The 20,479-nt window shown below is 43.1% G+C and overlaps 1 protein-coding gene across 1 annotated transcript in view; it reads left to right on the top strand.

Annotated features, from left to right (window-relative positions):
- MYO10 (myosin X) overlaps positions 1-20,479 on the top strand; it is a 519,868-nt gene that overhangs the window by 234,208 nt on the left and 265,181 nt on the right. Inside the window, exon 4 of the mRNA XM_078687614.1 lies at positions 6,845-7,032. Coding sequence (XP_078543740.1) covers positions 6,845-7,032 — 188 coding nt within the window. The remainder of the gene's footprint in view (positions 1-6,844; positions 7,033-20,479) is intronic.

Consider the following 20,479-nt stretch of genomic DNA (forward strand, 5'->3'; position numbering starts at 1 on the left):
CAGCGCGGCCTGCTCCTCCCTAACCCGCAGCAGCTGATCAGCAGATGCTCCTCAGCAGGGCCCAATGCCAGGGCGCGCTCCGCGCGGGTGGGGCAGCCTGACCGCAGCGACCAACAAAGAATCCAAGTTTACTTTGAAACCTCCACAGAGGGACATGCATAAATGAAAGCCCTGTTTGCCAGCGCTCTCCCAATGTGTGCTGGAAGCAGAACGAAGACTTGTGTATGATTTCCCCCTTAGGAAGTTTTCATCAAAAGGCATAAACTTTTTTTAATTCTGCAAAGAAGCCAAGGAAATTTAGAAAGTCAACAGGAATGAGACTCTTTCAGTTGTCATAGAGGACGAATTCTCTGTGGTTGAATGGCAACAGTTTATTCTTTCTCAGACGGTCAGTGCCTGAGCCCTTGCTGCCTTGGGCAACAAAAGAGCTAGAAAATGTGCAGTCTTAACTTCTATAAACAAACTTGATTTTGCCTTCATAGGTTACTTGCTGTACCAGATTTCTAGAACAGAGAGACGTTGCTGTGTGTGCGTGCAGCGTGTCTCTCTCTAATATGTCCCCACAAGGTTTCTTAGCAGTCAAACTGTGAGTTAAGCAAAATAAAGCATTTCAGAACTGCTGCTGGTAGAGACATTGTGCACAACAGGTGCAAGCTGGTGTGAGCACTTTGACAGGGTCTCACGACAGCCATGTTTTGTGAGGTGCATGAGTGATGCTTGGTAGGAGGTGTCCCAGCTGAACAAGGACCATTCACTCAGTGGCCCAGACAGCCAGTGCTTAATTTGAGCCAGTGGTTTCGGGCACTTAATGGCCAGCACCAGCACTTAATTGCCAGAACATGCACTCATGACAGCTACCACATTTGTGCAATTTAAAGATGAGCAGAAAAACAGTTGTTTGTTAATTCAATGTACATTAAAAACACATAATGCCTGCCACCCAAGCCATTGTAATGTAATGTAATGTAATGTAATGTAATGTATGTATACTTGTAAAGCGCACTGTTACCTCGTTACGTGGGGTCCTGGCACTGTATACCGCTGGGGAACCCATTCTTACAGCTTTGGCAGCCTCGAACAGTCTGAATTGTCACACTTGTAGCAGATTGTTAGTAGTTGTTGTGTAAGTACAGTGGCAATGTGTAGTGCAAATGGCAGTGGCTTCCTGATGAGGGCCAGGCACTTACATTTTTACAAGATAAGCACTGTAAACTCCCCTTACTCTAGCACCTTTATTCGTTGTTTATGGCCCTTTTCTGTCTGCAGATCTTCAGAGAAAAGGCTAATAAATAAAATGGTGGGGATGCAACAAAGAATGGTTTAGGCCTGGGCTGCCACACTGTGACGGAAACAGAGAAAGAGATTAAATGCAAATAGGGAAAACACGGCGAAAGGGGCAAACAGAACAATTGAGCAAGAGAAAGAAAGGTAAGTCAGAAAAAGTAAGGATGAGTAAAAAAAGATAGGTAGATAGAAGGAAATGAAAGAATGGAATGCAGATGGGAGGTGAAAGGAAGGAAACAGCTATTATGTATATTAATGACAGGACGGATAGATGGATAGGTGAATGGATACACAGAGGGATGCATGAGTGGGTGACTAGATGGATGGAAGAAGGATGAAAGGTGCTCTTTTAAGGAGGGTCGGATTTGCTTGCATAAGTCACATGTTTGTTGTGATTAGAGGTAAGTTTCAAGTCCGAATATTTTAATTTCTGCCTACTCATCTGATTTACTGTCGCATATTTCTGAAGATGCCAACGGATCAAATATCACCAGAGCACCTTCAGCTGTGTCTTGGCTATTTAAACAAGGCAAGCACAGAATAAACTTGTCCCTCATGACATTGGGTAGTGGCCAACTATGTCTTTGATTCAGAGTTTGTCAGAATTCATGTGCTTTTTATCGCACCAGGTAAATACCAATACCCTGGGGTATTATTTGGTGCAATATATAGCACCTATTACAATTTTATGGGGAGTAACATGGATGCACCAAAATACTCATAGTACTTTAAATACCATATGCTTTTCCCTCGGAATTAGTGTATTTGCTCCACTGAGCTAGTAATATTCTCAAACTAGAGGGCATTTTTACTTTGGGCACACACCACAAAAGCAAACTGAGGATAACCTTATATTCTGGAGGTGGCCTCTCCTTAAGCTGATGACCTCTAAAGGGTAAAAAACATTTACAGTCATGCATATGTCACAATGTGCTATGGTCGTTAGATGTTGTTTTAGGAGGCCTGTAAAGCATGTTACAGTTGCGTATCGATTGCATTTTCCTGCTCTCCTCCCATTTGAAAGTTATGTTGCCATCTTTAATTCATGGTACACCTTAAACAAAGTCACTTGAACCCCTCGCCAGACCTCATGACAGCATAGGTCCTATTCAGATCTTGTTCAAACTATTCAGATGTAATTCGGGATACCGTCAGCACACCTTGAAGATTAGTGGTGCCTCTCTGAAGCTAGTAGTGTCCCTTTCTGCAGGGTTGGATTGAGATCAAAAATAGGCCCGGGCACCCTAAAAAAGAGGGGCGCACATTTGGGGATTGCGCCTTTTAAGTATAATGAATAGAAGGGGCGGGGGTCTCTAAAAGAGGCATGTTTTCTAAACAAAAAAAATGCACATTTTGCCAGCACTCGTAGTGCGCAGGTTAGTTCACAATGGTGAATCATACCTGAATATAAGTGAGGCCTATTCTGCTCAGGCACTCTGCCCCTACTCAATCTGCATACATTAATGGGCCGGCCTAGCTAGAGACTGGGAATGACGCCTCCGCCCCCTGGTAAAAGGGAGGTAAGAGAGGCCCATCTTTCTCTGAAAAGGCCGCTCAGGCCCCCATTTTGCCGCTGGCGGCAACTGAACAGCACAGACACAGCCCACATAGGCAACCAAGCTGCCCAAAAAAGCGGCCCACAGCTGCAACTCAAATACTGACCCATTGCTCGAGGTCCCGCCTTACCAATCCACCTCTGCCTTTCTAGGGCGGTCCATGAAGTGAGTTCTCTTGGAAATACCTCTCTGTTTATAGATGCTGACTGTGACTAGGCCTTTCACCAATTATGCTCCAACCCGTAGCTGCTTCTCGCTGACAATTCCATGTTCACTTGCTGATGCATCGCTCAAGTCAAGTGGTCAAAACACTGTACGTTGAAATAAATGGGCCACCTTCTCGTTCTAGTCTACGAGAGGATGAGTTTTGCTCGAAACCAAGTTCAGGTGTTTACAAAATAAACAATACTTTTATTTAGTGCTCACATCGCCTTATGGCTGGATTTCTGCGGGGCTGCACCCATGACCACTTCGCTCTTTTTACCTTTTTGATAGGCTACTAGTTTCTTGTCGCTAACATGGCCTTTTCTGCGATGCTTACGTACAGCCTGACAACATTTCACCCCAAGCAAGAAGCGGAGAAACACATTCCAAAGTCAAAAAACCCCAATTGGTTTTTTTTCTTTTAGGACTGTTTTAGGACTATTTTAGTTGGTCAGATATGTCATGGTCATATATTATCAGTACCAACAATTTAAGGCATTTGTTACCAAAACGTCACCTCATAAAAATTATATTTAAAAAGCAAGCCTCCAACGCAGAACTAAATTTATTTCCCAGTATGTACTGTCTGATGCATAGTTAGTGAAGAAGAGCAAAAGAAAAAGAATTTCAAAGTTATCGGCGTCCCGACCCCTGCCTGTGAAATCGAGCTCGCCTACAAATGCCAGCTAAATACCTCAGCAGGTTAAGCATTTGGTGCCCAGAAGATTAAGCAAACTCATATCATGGTTTCGTAACACTGGAATCGACCCAGATTTTGCTTTTTAATGGGCCACTCATATTTGTACTATGGAGCTGGAGATTCAAAAAAACTTGTACCGAAGAATCGATACACCACTACGAACGTGATGCTTAGGGCCTCATTTAGATAGCCCGTCTGTCCGCAAAAAACATAAATCCTATTATATCCTATGGGATTTATATTTTTGCGGACGGGGTATCTGCCACCATTGTGACGGAGTAACCCGTCCGCCAAGATCTAAATCAGGCCCTTAATTTGTAAAAGAAAAAAGAAAAAAATTGTTCAAGGCCCAAAACAATTGATTAGAAGCCCACCTCTGTGATTTCTGCAGACCAGGTTTCCTGAATACCTGAGCTTCCTTCTGCCAATGACACCTCATGCCTATTTCGGCCACCACCTTTGACTTACGGTCCATTTATCTCATTCTTTCAGGTTCTTTTTCATCCTTTCTTCCTCCCTTTGTTATTGTTTCACTTTCTCTTCCTCCTTACATGTCTGCTATTCTCTTGCCTCCGAGTTAACATCTGGTGAAGATAAATATATCTAGGAACCCAAAGATCAGTGCCTGTGCCCTCCACTTGTAACCACCTGCCTAAATTAAGCACTGCACTGGCCATTGTTACTATCAAATTGCCTTTGTTGTAGGTTATGTGCAGCTCGCGTCTGTTGGCATGTTTGTCCCTGTATTACCATGTATTGTATTGTTGTAATTTCCCATTGAGAATCCCTGGCAACCGCTTGGCCCAGTGTGGCAAGAGCAGAGCACGGGTGCAACTAAATGCATTTTTTTTCAGGGGAGAGGGTAGAATGTAGAATGGTGTGAGCAGAGCTAGCTGGAACGCCAGGGTCTCAATAACCCCTGGGGGCTCCCATCAGTGCCACATGTTGCATTTTTTATATTGCTCATTGGGTCAGAAGCCATGGCTGGATGTGGGATTTCGTACTCCATTTTCTGAAACAATGAGTGGTAAATGATGTTTTCTGAAAAGGTTCTGTGGCACAATATTAAAAAACAAAATATCGTCCTGCAACATTATCGAGTGTAGGATATTGACATCCACTATATAGTGAATGCAAGTTTATAGTACGCAAGTAAACATTTACTATTCTTAACTCTACATTTACATACAATGACAATATGCATTGTCAATATACACTGATATGGAGTTATGAACAGTGAACCTTTTTTTAACTGTATATACTAACTTCATAATAGAGTGATAGTCATTATCTAATACTTGATATTGTTGCAGAATTGTATTCAATATTGTGGTAGAAATACTCTAATGCACACTGTGCCCAGTAGGATAGGGATTGAAACATGTTTCATAAAAAGTTTGGGATAACCCTCCTCACCCTGAAAATTGCTGGCAGCGGTGCAGATTAAGCAAATTTCTTTAGTTTTTTCCTTTTCATTCATACAATCTCTTCAAAGTATAGTTGCAGGATATGAATCTGTATAGTATACCTGCAGGATATGATTTTAATACACAAGGTATTGCAAGGTTTCTTAGAGAGGAGGCTTCATGCTCTGTTTCTATAATACACAGAATCCTTAATCTGTACTCCCCGGGTAGCCTGTGATGACTTTGTCATCACAGCTTCTATCAAATATTCTTTATTTTGATATGCCTGGGCCTGTGCTTAATTTGTAAAACAGTAAGGGTCAGGGCCCTTCCCAGATTGCCACTGAAGTTTTGCATCACCCATTAAACCACCAGTGCTAGCAATGACAATACCAACACAACTAATCACCATCACACTCTGACAATTGTGACAATTCAGGCTATTCCAGGCCACCCAACGCTATAAGAAAGGTGTAGGTGGCAATACTTATTAATTTGTAATGTATATGGAATTAATAAATATTGTTTCAAATTAGACAGAGAACGCCATCATGTGGTGCAATGCCATTAGTGCTGGTGTTGGGAATTAAGTCCCGGTGTCGAGCACCGGAAACCAGCGGCTCAAGTTAAGCACTGTCTTGGGTACTCCAAAAGTCTGAAATGCAATCCATGTTTGGAAAAATGGCGGCCAAGAAACAGCACGAAGCACAGAAAGCAAGACCCACAGCAAATATCAAGTTTCCACGAACACTGGTAGCAGCACAATCTAAAATAGTAACTTTCTCTAGGAAATACTGCATTTTGCAACTACAGGGACTGGTTTCTAAGTTTGTGGTTGGTTCTTCTTGAATGTGGTTGCAGTCTATGACACCAACTGCGCGCTATGCAAAAGCTTTTGACTTATGACTTTATGACTTAGGTATATTGAGCAAAGGTGCTTTTCATACAAATCTTAGTTTGTATTTGTTTTTCATAAGATTTTAGGGATGATTTCTTTCCCCATCTTTTCCCACTAATGCATCTTAGAGTTTCTTTAGAGTTTAAAATACCTCTTAAACATTTTGCTATACCCTTAAATGTTCCTTGCACTCATACGAAGTATGCGTAGAGTTTTAGACTTTGTTAGGTTGGTTGGTGACTGCTGCACCACACCATATAATAACACCTGTCTACAAAATATAGGCTTTTTTGATTGACGCTTGCTAACATTCAACCATGTTATCTTATGGAATTTACCCGTTTTCTTATAACAATCTTCCTTTTTTTTCTCCATCATGGCGGCTGCTTCCCATGGTAGTAACATGATTGAGTTACTGGAATTGGCTCATGCATTTGCAATTATTTGCTGTAAATTAACTTTTAATATTTACATATTTTGCTAGTTCAACTGTCTTTGCAGCCCTGCTCCCATTCACAGTGGTTTGTGACTGTTTCAGATGAGTAAATATTGTGTTTGTTTTACATCAGGGTGTACATCTTTTTACAAGTTAATTTACAAAGCCCAAAAAATGAGTCCGAGGCCTGAAATGGAAAGCCTTTTTATTAAATAGTTTGTGAATGAAGCCTGCCCTCGAAATACTGCTGAAGGTATTTGTTAGCAAAGAGGTAGATTGCGCTTGCTCCACCATAGTGTGAATGCTGCTTGGAACTTTTACATTTCAGTAAATGCCCTCTTTTTGTGTTTGGATTTACAGACGTACATCGGATCCATCCTTGCTTCGGTGAACCCTTACAAGGCCATTCCAGGGTTGTACGACCGCGCCACGGTGGAGCTGTACAGTAGGCACCATATGGGCGAGATTCCACCTCACATCTTCTCCGTCGCCAACGAGTGCTACCGCTGTCTGTGGAAACGCCATGACAACCAGTGTGTACTCATCAGGTAAATGTTGGCAAATGTCCCATGTGTCATTGCTTTCTTCAGCTACTTTTGTGTATAACCTTCAAGGTTCCTTCATTTGTTTGTCTCATGGTTACCAAAAAAACCAAGATTTATCGTCAAAGCGTGCTACATCAAACAAAACCCTAATGCCATCTCAACAAGGTTCCGAACCTTTTCCCACCACAATAAACCAGCGAGATGTGAACAGCCCAAAAAATGGCTAGTATACAGTGGTTTGCGAAAGGAAACATCAGGACTATAAACATATGCTGGTCAGGTGCACAGTCGGAAACAAGATAAACCATGAAGATCATTGGTTAACCATTATAGACCATTGTTTATCAAAGTTTGTCCATAAACATAAAAGAGGGCTGTGTCCAGGTGATCTGGAGCCCTCTGATTTTCATCTGTAGAACGTTCTCTGATGACGTTCTGTCGAGAAGCAGGCCACACTCTTACCTGCCCACAACCTCCTAGACAGTGGTTAATTTGTAAAAAAAAATAAGTATTGGGGCTCTCTTCATGAGGCAGCTTGCACCAGCTACCAAAATTGATTGGGTCGAGTTGGCGCTATAAGCGCCGGTGTTGAGGATTAAATGCTGGTGCTGAGTACGGGAAACCACCGGTTCAAATGAAGCACTTCTCCTAGATCTGGCGTGATGGAGCATGTGCAGGGTCCATTTCTGTCATTAGACAATAAGTATATCTGGGAACATGTCACAAGCAGCTCTTTAACAACAGCTTTGATGATAAGCATTTCTGGTGGTTGGTGCTCTGGGGTCTGTTTGTGAGATTTATTTAGTTTTTTTCAATTTTTATTGTCAGTGTCCCTCTCTGATGAAAACTGAATAAATACCTTGTTGGACTTGACTTCAGTCAGAATGGCCTGTTCACAAACTGCACTTTGTTGTACATTTAATAGCACTATAACAGTACTGATCACATATTACAAAATGCTATTCTGAAAAATACAAGCAGAGGCCTCTGCTTCTCCTATCTTTTCTACGTGGACTCCGCCTCTGCCTCTCCTATGTTTTCTACGTGGAGATCTCTGTAACGTGCAGAGATCTATGCACATGTGGGTATACTTTTTAGTAGTAAATGTGGGAGGAACCTGGGGGTGTAGCTGGAAAATGGGGAACACTTACTAGTAAATGGAAGGGGATTAGTGAAGGGTAAGGTGGGGCATAGGAAGGGCTAAGGAGAGTTTAGGGAGGAACATGCAAATACAAACAACCCAAGAATATTATACATTTATTTATTCAAAATTTAATTTGAAGAGTTAATGTGGCGTTACATTTTATTGTTTTTGTTTTAGATGAACAATTATTTTAAGTTATTTTACATTTCTATTTTACATCAATATAGGTTTAATGTTTTATTAATAATTGTTAAACTTTCTTTTTTTATCCAATACTTTACCATAGGGAGATCTCTGCCCAGGTGGCAGAGTTCTCTGCCTGTGACTGAATAGTTACAAGTAGTAACTTTACACTCGTAAATCCTGCTGAAGGTGGCTCCACCAGTAGGTGGATACCTGTAGGTCTAGGAGTACCTTTATACTCGGAAATGGTGAACAGCAAAAGCTAGCAAAATTACTCCTAGATGTACTCGTAAATTTACAAGTGAGTAAACGTGCATGTGCAAATTTACCTTTGTGAATAGCTCTGTTATGTGCAATGGCAATCAAGATCAAAGATACGGTAAGTATAAACATAGGGAAAAAATGCCCTTATGCCAGGATATAAAATCAACTGTCATTTTAAGCTTTAAGGTGTTGAAAGGTTGGTTTAAGAAGTGCTGGGAATTCATGGATAATGCAAGCAGAAAGACAACTGTACTCAGGGCCGGACTGAGAACCCAAAGAAGCCCTGGCAATTGTGTTGGACTAGCACCCTCCTGCCCCCTCCCTTCCCTTCCCCCCTCCCTTCCCCACAGGAGAAGGAGTGCGAGTGCGAGTGTGAAGCACTGCTCCTTTTGTTACTGGGGCGGATGGCGATATTGCAGCATCACTGCAAAACCGGCTCTCAGTAGCATAAAAAACAAGCATTGGAAATGCAATAGGTCTCGCAATAACGCGAGTCTGAACTATTAGCATTGTAAATGATAATGCCCTTTATTTTTGCGTTCTGGTTTTTGGAACATAAATAAAAGGCTTTGTCATTTACAAGGCCTATAGCTTAAATTTGCGTTAAAACAAGACCTATTGCATTGCAATGGTGGTGGTGCTGCTGAGTTTTCTCTGAATCTGCACTCTGAATCTGCACTCTGAATCTGCACTCTGAATCTGCACTCTGAATCTGCACTCTGAATCTGCACTCTGAATCTGCACTCACAATCTGCACCCACAATCTGAACCCTGAATCTGCACTCTGAATCTACACTCTGAATCTACACTCTGAATCTGCACCCACAATCTGCACCCACAATCTGCACCCACAATCTGCACCCTGAATCTGCACTCTGAATCTGCACTCTGAATCTGCACTCTGAATCTGCACTCTGAATCTGCACTCTGAATCTGCACCCACAATCTGCACTCTGAATCTGCACTCTGAATCTGCACTCTGAATCTGCACCCACAATCTGCACCCACAATCTGCACCCTGAATCTGCACCCTGAATCTGCACCCTGAATCTGCACCCTGAATCTGCACTCTGAATCTGCACTCTGAATCTGCACTCTGAATCTGCACCCACAATCTGCACCCACAATCTGCACCCACAATCTGCACCCACAATCTGCACCCACAATCTGCACCCACAATCTGCACCCACAATCTGCACTCTGAATCTGCACCCACAATCTGCACCCACAATCTGCACCCACAATCTGCACCCACAATCTGCACCCACAATGTGTGAGTGGCGTTGCGTGTGTGAGTGGGGTTGCGTGTGTGAGTGGGGTTGCGTGTGTGAGTGGGGTTGCGTGTGTGAGTGGCGTTGCGTGTGTGAGTGGCGTTGCGTGTGTGAGTGGCGTTGCGTGTGTGAGTGGCGTTGCGTGTGTGAGTGGTGTTGCGTGTGTGAGTGGCGTTGCGTGTGTGAGTGGCGTTGCGTGTGTGAGTGGCGTTGCGTGTGTGAGTGGCGTTGCGTGTGTGAGTGGCGTTGCGTGTGTGAGTGGCGTTAGGTGTGTGAGTGGCGTTGCGTGTGTGAGTGGCGTTGCGTGTGTGAGTGGCGTTGCGTGTGTGAGTGGCGTTGCGTGTGTGAGTGGCGTTGCGTGTGTGAGTGGCGTTAGGTGTGTGATTTGCGTTGCGTGTGTGAGTGGCGTTAGGTGTGTGAGTGGCGTTGCGTGGATGAGTGGTGTTGCGTGGGTGAGTTGTGTTGCGTGTGTGAGTGGTGTTGCTTGGGTGAGTGGCGTTGCGTGGATGAGTGGCGTTGCGTGGATGAGTGGCGTTGCGTGGATGAGTGGGGTTGCGTGGATGAGTGGGGTTGCGTGGATGAGTTGCGTTGCGTGTGTGAGTGGTGTTGCTTGGGTGAGTGGCGTTGCGTGGGTGAGTGTGGTGTTGCGTGGATGATAGTGGGCTTGCGTGGGTGTGAGTGGCGTTGCGTGTCTGTAAGTGTTGCTGTGTGGGTGAAAGTGGCACAGAGCCTTTGATGTGGCCTGGCGCAGGAGAAATGCTGCTGCTGCTAATTAAATACAAGAGTGGCCGGGAAGCGGCCGGGAAACACAAGTACGGCCGGCCACATAATTAGGGGAGGAGAAGCCGCACACCACACGCTGGGAGAAGCCCTTTGATGTGCTGTGCGGCCGCGATGCGCGCTCTGTGCTGGGGGAGGGCCATTAGCCTGAACTCGCGGCAAGATCAAACGAAGGGTGGGAGGGACATTGAGGAACAGATGGCCATGAAAGTGTATGGGCCAAAAGCGCGTGCCTGTGGCCACGTGCACTCGAAGAAAACGCCACGAAAAAAAGCAGTGGTTTCACAATCAGTTCGAGCACTTGAATTCTCGCCATTTCCCATTCCTTCGGAATGGTAAAGGCGAGACCTAAAAAAAATTGCCCCCATTACTGTGTATCCGGCTCCTACCCTTAAAGCCTCCCGGGGATTTGGCCGATGCCCGCTACGGACAGTCCGGTCCTGAGTGTACTGCACTGTGCTTTCTAGCAGTCTCACCATGTGATTGTTGCCAGCTTTTGAAAAAGGGGGGCAGTCTGCTTACACAAACTTCCCATCCAGTACATCATAAAATCGTCTTGCCTCCCTGGGACCACCACTAAGCTGCACGTGCTTTCTTACCTTTTAAAGTTCGGCACGCTTTCATTTAGAATGCTAACGTCTCGCCTGGGGGCGGCGGAGGGGGCGCTTGGGTTACCAGGCCCAGTCTGGAATGTTCTACAGCCAGCTCTGGAAAACTGTCTGGGCCGAAAATCTCCACTTACTTGCATTGTTGTAAAGGCGAGTTAATAGCGCGTTTCTGTTTACCCTTTCGCTTGGCGAGCCTATAGTCCTTTGTTCCCATATAATGGGCGGTTTGCTGTGGGCATGTTTGTTTTTCGCTGGTGCCCAGGCCAGCTGCGTGTTGCGGTGGCATGGCTAGAGGCAAGGCAAGGTCAGCTTTCAGCTTTAGTTGAAACGTGGAACCAAAGCAGTCAGATTGAGGAGAATGAAAACAAACAATGGCAAAAGCAATCGGTCTGGCCTTGTCAAGCCTGTAATATTTTTCTTTTTGTATTCATTTCTTAGTATATATGCAATAGGCGTTAAAGTTTAAAAGTGATAAAAGGTAGACATTCTGGCATCTAAAAGAGGCGTACATATGCTTGCAAAATATAAGTAATAATCGCACATAAAATAAATAAAGCAGGATTAAATGAAAGCAGAGATTGGCTCCCCTGCGCTGGCTCTCAAGTGTACCACTTTGTTATGTGCACATACAGAATGCTGTTACTCAGAGTGAAGATAGCTAAGGGCTGAAGTAGACTTACCTAATGTGCCGTACCGCAGAGGATGATGAGCAAAATGTGAAATACCCGTTATCAGGATTTTTTTTTTTCTTTGCTGAGTTTTATATAGCGCGAACTAGACCCAAACCGAATCAGGTATCAGAGCGCTTTACATAGCACCAGTTACGTTACATGAGGACTGACACACATTCATTTTAGGCACGGGGAGATTAAGTGATTTGCCCAGAATCACAGGAGGTTTTGGCGTCGTTACCGAGACTCGAACCCAGAACCCCAGGTCCGAGGTCGAGAGCCCTAGCCGTTAGGCCAACTCCTCTTCCATTGGAGAAAGAGTGCTAACTGAAAAACAAAAAAAATATGTATATGTATATATATATATATATATATATATATATATATATATATATATATATATATATATATATATATATATATATATATATATATATATATATATGTATATATGTATGTATGTATATTACCTACTAGTGGTCGCCAGTAGGTAGTTATAGTTAGGACCTAGTTTCCATAGGAAATCCGCAACATTCTATTGGGAATAACTTTGGCGCCGGTTGATAAATCTTCGCGAATTTCTCAAAGAAGATGGCCCGCTCCGCTCCTTCCCTGAAAGTTTTGGGGGGATTTGTCAAGTGGGGGCTGAGAAAAAAGGGGGGTCCCAAAACGTGTTTTCCCCATGTTATTTTCCATAAGACGATTAGACACGGCTACAGCCCGAACGGCTGAACGGAATTACAAGAAATTTGGCAAAATGGTAGAGTCTGATTCGCAGATCACGCTTTTGCTCAAATGGTGTAAATCCCTCCAGTAGTTCCTGAGAAAATCAAAAGTAAAAAACATATATATATCTAGGCGCGCGTCCTTTACTCTTACCGTACGGTACGTGTACAGTAAGAGTACGGTACCAGTACCTTCCCGTGCACGAGCTGCATGCTGATTGGCTGTCAACTGTCTGTCAACACTCCTAACCAGAAATTGTTGGCAGCCATCTTGTGCCTCGGTAGACTGAGGCACAAGAAAGCAGAAAAACAAATGTTTCGAACGCATAAAGGGGGCAGGGTAGAAACACCCTGACCCCCTAGGTCTGCTCAGGTGCTCCCACACGGACCCCCAAGGCCCCAAAAATGTTTTCAAAAAACCCAGTCTGCTTTTTTTCAAATTACCCCCCGGGGGGGGGGACCAAATCCCGGGGGCATAGTGAAAAAGAAGAGTGGGGGGCCCCAACCCCCACCCCCCACTGCCCCGGGGACCGCCACCAGTCCCCAACGCAGTCCCCTGGCGCATACTGGAGGTTCCAAGGGGAATTGGTTCCCCCTTTGCAAATGCGCCAGGGGGCTGCGTTGCAGAGAGGTGTAAAAAGGGGCGTGGCCTCATTACACCTCTCTGCAATGCAGTCCCCTGGCGCATACTGGAGGTTTCTGGTGGGCTAGTTGGCCCCCATGGACCCCCAGTATGCAAGGGGAATTAGTTCCCCCTCTGCAAATGCGCCCGGGGGCTGCGTTGCAGAGAGGTGTAAAAAGGGGCGTGGCCTCATTACACCTCTCTGCAATGCAGTCCCCTGGCGCATACTGGAGATTCCTAGTGGGCTAGTTGGCCCCCAGGGACCCCCAGTATGCAAGGGGAATTAGTTCCCCCTCTGCAAACATGCCCGGGTGCAGCGTTGCAGAGAGGTGTAAAAAGGGGCGTGGCCTCATTACACCTCTCTGCAACATAGCCTCCTGGCGTATACTGGAGGTTCCCGTGGGCTAGTTGGCCCCCAGGGACCCCCAGTATGTAAGGGGACTTAATCCCCCAACTTAGAACACTCTACAGGGCGCGTTAGCACAGTGGTGAAGGTAGGGGGCGGGGCTTGAGGTGATGTGAGTGCAAACATGCCCTGAGGCGCGTTTTAAGTTGGGGAATTAATTCCTGTTCAATCCAGAGGTCTCCTAGGGGGCAACTAGTCCAACAGGTATCTCCAGTAAGCGCCACGGAGCTGTGTTGCAGAGTGTTGTAAAAAGGGGGCGTGCCCTTTGAACACCTCTCTGCAACACAGCTGCCTGGCGCATACTGGAGGTACCTGGTGGGCTAGTTGGCTCACAGGAGACGTCAGGATTGAAGAGGAATTAATTCTCCAATCTAGCTCAGTACTATTCCTAAAAAGTAAATTTAGCTGTACTTACCAGTAACTTGAATTTCCTTCCATAGAATATCATTGCCTGCTATATGAAATATATATTATAAATAAAAAAAATATTACATTAAAAAAAAATATATTACAATTTAAATATTTTGAAAAACATTTTTTTCAATTTATATTAAAATATGTAATTTAAAAAATAAAATATCTAAAAATAAATAGTTTAAAATAATGTAGTAAATCGGTATAAAAAAATATAACAATTAATACATTTAATAATTATCATTTACAAAACCTTTGAAATTCACTGAAAAATCCATAGGTCTCACACATGTCATATTAGGAATTAGCATTTAAAAAACCTTGCAAGCTCATTGAAAATACCATAGGTTTCACACATGTTATAGTTAGCTGGACATTTCACTCATACAAAACTTTTGAAATTCCCCCGTTATAGTTAGTTCAGCTAACTATAACTCGCGTGCCCGCAATGCACTGCTGATGACGTCACATATTACATCACTCATGACATAGTCAGTGACATCACTGATGACATCACTGATGACATCTCAAATGACATCACTGATGACATCTCAAATGACATCACTGATGACATCATCCTTGTGAAAGAGTGGCAGACCTCCTCTCAGCGTAATATGACCTTTGATACACACATTCAAAAATAGAAACTAAATTTTCAACAAAATGGAGATACCAATACCAGTTACAACCTATTCAGTAATTCCACCATCTATATACACATCCACTCATTCACTAACAGTTCTATATAGTCACTCATCATATGTACTGATACACCTATACATCCTGTTACATACCGACAGTCATCCATAGAGCTACTCACACACATACTCACACATGCAAATAAACTATCAAACATCCATTTATTTGCATATACAGCTATACACACACTACCACACTTACATCTATGGAAACTTACACATACTTACTCTCTTAAACAATCACTTATAGAAACACATACTTATTTAAACAGAAACTCTTCCAATCTGTCACTCTCACATATACTCACTTATATACATCAATACTCACATATACTAGATTAAAACATATGTAGTTACTCATAAAGATACTATTGAGACAGTCATTCACTCAGTAACACACCCATACACACACTCATCCACCCATACAGTCCTGCACACATGCTGTCTTCAAACACATACAAACAGTGAGTCAGTCATTCATGCATCTATGCGCTAAGTAATACCCCCCACCAAACCATACAGACACTCCTACTGATACTCAAAAAAACAACTAATAACCCATATACACACTCATGTAGCTACTCACCAACCCATGCAGCCACTTATACACAAAGTGAGACATTGATACATATATTTAAATATTTAAACATTACTCGCTAATATATGTATTCACTAAGATACACTTAATAAGTCAGTTAACCAATCAATTTTACAAAACAAAACATCCATTTAGACACTTATTTACCCATTTATTCTTCCATCGACCGTTAGATATACATATATAAAAAAATATTTATTTTTCAGAAAGACACACATTCACTGGATGATGTCATCAGTGATGTAATTTGAGGTGTCATCAGTGATGTCATGAGTGATGTCACTGACTATGTCATGAGTGATGTAATATGTGACGTCATCAACAGTGCATTGCGGGCGCGCGAGTTATAGTTAGCTGAACTAACTATAACGGGGGAATTTCAAAGGTTTTGTATGAGTGAAATGTCCAGCTAACTATAACATGTGTGAAACCTATTGTTTTTTCAATTAATTTGCAAGGTTTTTTAAATGCTAATTCCGAACTATAACGTGTGTGAAACCTATGGTTTTTTTCAGTGAATATATATATATATATATATATATATATATATATATATATATGCTATTTATTACCATTGTTGAGTGTAAGGAGGGACCGTCATTTATGAGTGGTAAATCCTTGAGTGGGTCATGAAGTCTCTCCTTCAACATAGGTAATAGCTAGTATTTTAGAGTCCGCAAATCTGCAGTTGTGGGTTAATCCATGGCTTTTTTTTCATGTGGTCTTGTTTTAACAAAAGGTATTTAACCAAAGCCAGGATTCAAGGGTCATATTTGCGCAGTGAGGTAAAAATCTATTTGAATAGACCGCCTGATTATTAGGAGAGGGTTTTTTGTGTATAAAAAATGTCTTTCTAATGTTAGTTTTATTGTAGGGTGGTAATAGACTCGAATTTGACCATGCCACTGCAGCAATAAATGTGTTACTATGCGTTTATCAGTGCACTTGCTCTAAATTATTATTGGGCTGCATTTATTTTCACTGTCTTGGCATAAAATATATATCTCTAGCAACATGACAACTATCGGAACATTGGAAACTGGGCAACAGAAACAATTTAAATTGGAAAAAAAGAATCTGGGAGAGAGATGGTTAAATGCACAATTCTCTTGGGTAAATATATATATATAACATTGAGAAAGGCGTCAGCCGAAATGTGCCCGTGTAACTTGTGCAAATAAGCAAGGTTTTCTTCCCTCCTCCCAGAGTGCCATCTCTTCCTTTCGGTCCACATTCACGTCTGACAGCACCACCAGGCTTTCCTGGTGGTCCGGGGTGGGGGAGGGGGTGTGTGTGTGTGTGTGTGTGTGTACACCAAGGTATAGGAATACCGAAACGCTTAGATTGTTCGTCCATTTGAAAAATGACTGAAGAATAAATTAATTATTGGAATTTACCTGCGAGAATGCGCCCTCATTTTTTTTACACTGGGCTCAGTGAAAGCGGCCAGAAAAATCTTTCGTTTGGCTGCTCAAGTCGCATCGGGGCTTTGGCGCCTCTTTCTGCGGTGCAAACTCCACGGCGGAGCCAAGCCGTATAATATTCTTCCACCCTCTTTTTTACAAGAAGAAACTGAGTCGCACTCACGAGCACTTTCCAAGTGTTCTCATTTATTTTGTGGTTGTGCGATGACCTTAAAACGTTGAAAATAAATGAAAACACTTGGAAAGTGCTCGTGAGTGCGACTCCGTTTCTTCTTGTAAAAAAGAGGGTGGAAGAATATATATATATATATATATATATAGTCACTGACACTGGGGATTAGCTCTCATGCACATTTATTTTCTGTTGCTCACCATGACAGTTGCGGCTGCAGCCCCACCATTTAGCTTTGCTGATACTCCTGTAGATCTAAATATACAACAGTGCCAATTTTGTGACCAGTAGACTGAAGAAGACCCCTCCTATTCAACCTCTGCTGAGTACTTTGGATTTGTTTTGCTGCACCTTACGTGGCCATGCCTCTATTTGAAGTCTAAGGAATCACACTGCAGACCCCTTGCTAGCCCATTGTGCTGGTTGGATCATGCTGTTTGTGCTCTTTAGCCATCATCATTTTGGAAGGGAGGTCTCCGGGTGTCTCAGCTTCACCACATTTGCTAGTTCTTTGCAAATCTAAAGATTATCACTTTAGCCACTGTCCTGTTTTCAGCCATACCGACAAAATGCTCTTTGACAAGCTTATTGCAAATCCATTTACGGAACAATTGTTGCAGTGTGTCTCCCACTAAAAAATAATTGACAAACATTGACAGCATTCAGGTCTTTTGTAGGGGTCAACAACACTTCTCTTCATAGATTCATCAGTATGACTTTGAGTGTTTATATTCTAATAGATCTTAAGAGTTATGATTGTGCTTTGGGTGAAGGTTCACTTAGGAGGCAGTTTGTGTCTGGAATTGGTTTTTGCAATATGCTCTTCAGTAGTTTCATGTTTAAATTCATCCCTGCGGGCTTTGGGTGTGATGTGAGTTGCCATGCGTTGTTATTTGTGCTGCTTGTTCAGGCAATGTCGGTGGGGCTCAGGCCCTTTTTTGTGGGAGGTCTTGCTAAGATGCCCTAGTGACCAAAGCGTTGCTTGAATAAAGTGGTGTTATGATTTTATGGCATGACACGGAGGCCATATTATGCAAATTCTCCTTTATTACCACAGCTCAACAGCAATAATAGAATAGAACTTTGTGAACATTCTGAAGAGATGACTACTCCATCTCAGACCAAGTATCTTCCTTCTTTGTTGCTGCTGCTCAGAAAGATAAGTACTCTGCTTTTCAAGCTTAGTAACTTAGCCTTAGAATAAGCTTATTTATGACACTTAGTGTCTTGCTGCTTTGTTAAACAGTTTGTATAATGCTTAAAACACTTATAATAATTTAATTTTTATATTGTGCCAGCAGTGACTAGATCTTATACTTGTTTATATATCTCTTTATAATACTTCCTTCAAGGAAGTCACTCTGTGCCTCATTCTACCCGTATATCGAACTGTGTTATTGTAGACTTCACTCGCTTTGCTCTAGGGGCTTGTCATCTTTGTTTTTTACCTATCTATCATTCTATGTTTATCTACAGACGAGGACGACTGAATGCGCGTCGTCCTCGTCCTCATTACTTGATTGATATGTTGGGAATTAGTATTTTGATATTTCTACAACTTGTCCACTAATCCGACAAGCTTCCGTTACCCGGTGCCTTTTAAAATATCCCTCGCGCACACACCCACATGCAATCTGATGCTCACGCGTACCTTTTAGTTTAACATCAGATTTCCCCGCATACTCGTAAGTCCGAGCCCCACACCTCGGTTCCACGTTGGGAACGTTTAATCAAATTTCGGACACCGGTCCTTATCCTCCCTTGCGATGTAATCAAATACGGGGCAATGACGCGCACGCGCGTTAGAGGAAAGCCCATTAACAGAGGCCACGCTCGTGTAGTAACGTGCGTGGCAACCATTTTGTGCCCCTTGACAACCCTTCTCAACGGACTTCGCGAAGGATCTCCTCACCCTCTCGTGCGTTTCTCGATCGCCTTTTTCTTGCGCTTACAATCGGTAACTTTTCCGATTTACTATTAACATTAACAACAGTTTGAAATTTATCTAGACAAAAAAAAAAAAAAAAGGGAGAATCACCATGTCCACATCCCCATCGACTGACCTAAAATTAGAGGAGCTCGTCAATAAGGCTGTAGAGAAAGCCTTAGCATCAATTGACGATGCCATTAACAAAAAATTAGATTTAATTACTAGCCTTGCCTCCACTCCCTCTACTAGTAAGGTCAATGGGGGTCCAAAAAAGATAGGAAAAAGAGCTATTCCTGTGTCTAAACCTAATAAGGGGGCGAAGAAGCCCAGAAGCTCTATTATTTCAGGCCCTAGGGGCGCTGACAAGACTGGTGCCTCGGGCACCCCAGATGGGCAGTATGAAGGCCCAGAGCTTCCAATCAATATTAATAGCACCGATGAAAGCTGTGAGGAGGAAATAGAACTATCCTGTTCATCAGGATTCAATACTGATGTGGAAGACGACCACACCAGGGGAACTGGAAGCCGTGAAGAGGCGTCTAAGGCCTCAGCACCCAACAATATGCTCCTTGATCCCTTTGGGGAAGAAATGTTCGATCCCCTCCTTATAAAACATCCTCTGTCCCCAGAGTGGACCCCCTCACAGCACATAGTCGATTACCTGTCTTACTGGCTTAGAAGGGAGATTCCCCAAGAAGTGAGATCCAGACTAAGATCCGAGTGCCCACGCCCGTCCCTGCCAAATAAAATTGCTATGACACCCGAGCTGGACCCCAAAGTGGTGGCATTTATAGCCAAGAACAACAGGGACCCAAGGAAGGGCATTGATAAAGGACTGAAGTCATGCCAGGACCATCTACTTGACATTATAGGTCCTTTGTCTAAAATATTTGAAATGACGGAATCCGCCTACGTAGGCAATAATCAAATTGACATCAAGGAGCTCAGAGAATGGGTGCAAAGAGCTATATGCCTTGTAGGCAACGCCAATACAGCCATCTCCACGGAGAGGAGAAAGGGAGTCTTGCTTAAAATAGACCCTAAACTCATTGAACTGGCTAAAAAAGACAGAGGTGCTGATTCTCAAGGTCTCCTGTTTGGAGAAGACTTCATCAAAGAAATGGCAAAATACGTCAGCGCTTTTAGCTCCATTCAGAAATCGCAAAGGGAAATAAAAAAGGTATTCAACGATAGAGTTTTTACCAGGGCCGGGAGAACACGGGGTCGTTTTCCCGGCCGCGGAGCTCAACCTACAAGACCCTTTAACACGTTGCCCTCACGAGATCACTTTCTCTCCCAAAGACAGAGATCTGGTCTCCAAGGAAGTACAAGCACTTTTAGAGAAAGGGGCTATAATCGAGACCAAAATAAAAGGATTTATCAGCAACGTTTTTCTAGTAGAGAAGAAAAACAAAGAACAGAGACCTGTAATAAACTTAAAAGACTTAAATCGTTGGGTAGTTTACCAACATTTCAAAATGGAGGGGATTCACCTCCTAAGAGACATCTTAAGGAAAGGGGACTGGCTCACCAGGTTGGA

The sequence above is a fragment of the Lissotriton helveticus genome, chromosome 4_1 (assembly GCF_964261635.1).
Source record: "Lissotriton helveticus chromosome 4_1, aLisHel1.1, whole genome shotgun sequence".
In the NCBI taxonomy this organism is placed as follows: domain Eukaryota; kingdom Metazoa; phylum Chordata; class Amphibia; order Caudata; family Salamandridae; genus Lissotriton; species Lissotriton helveticus.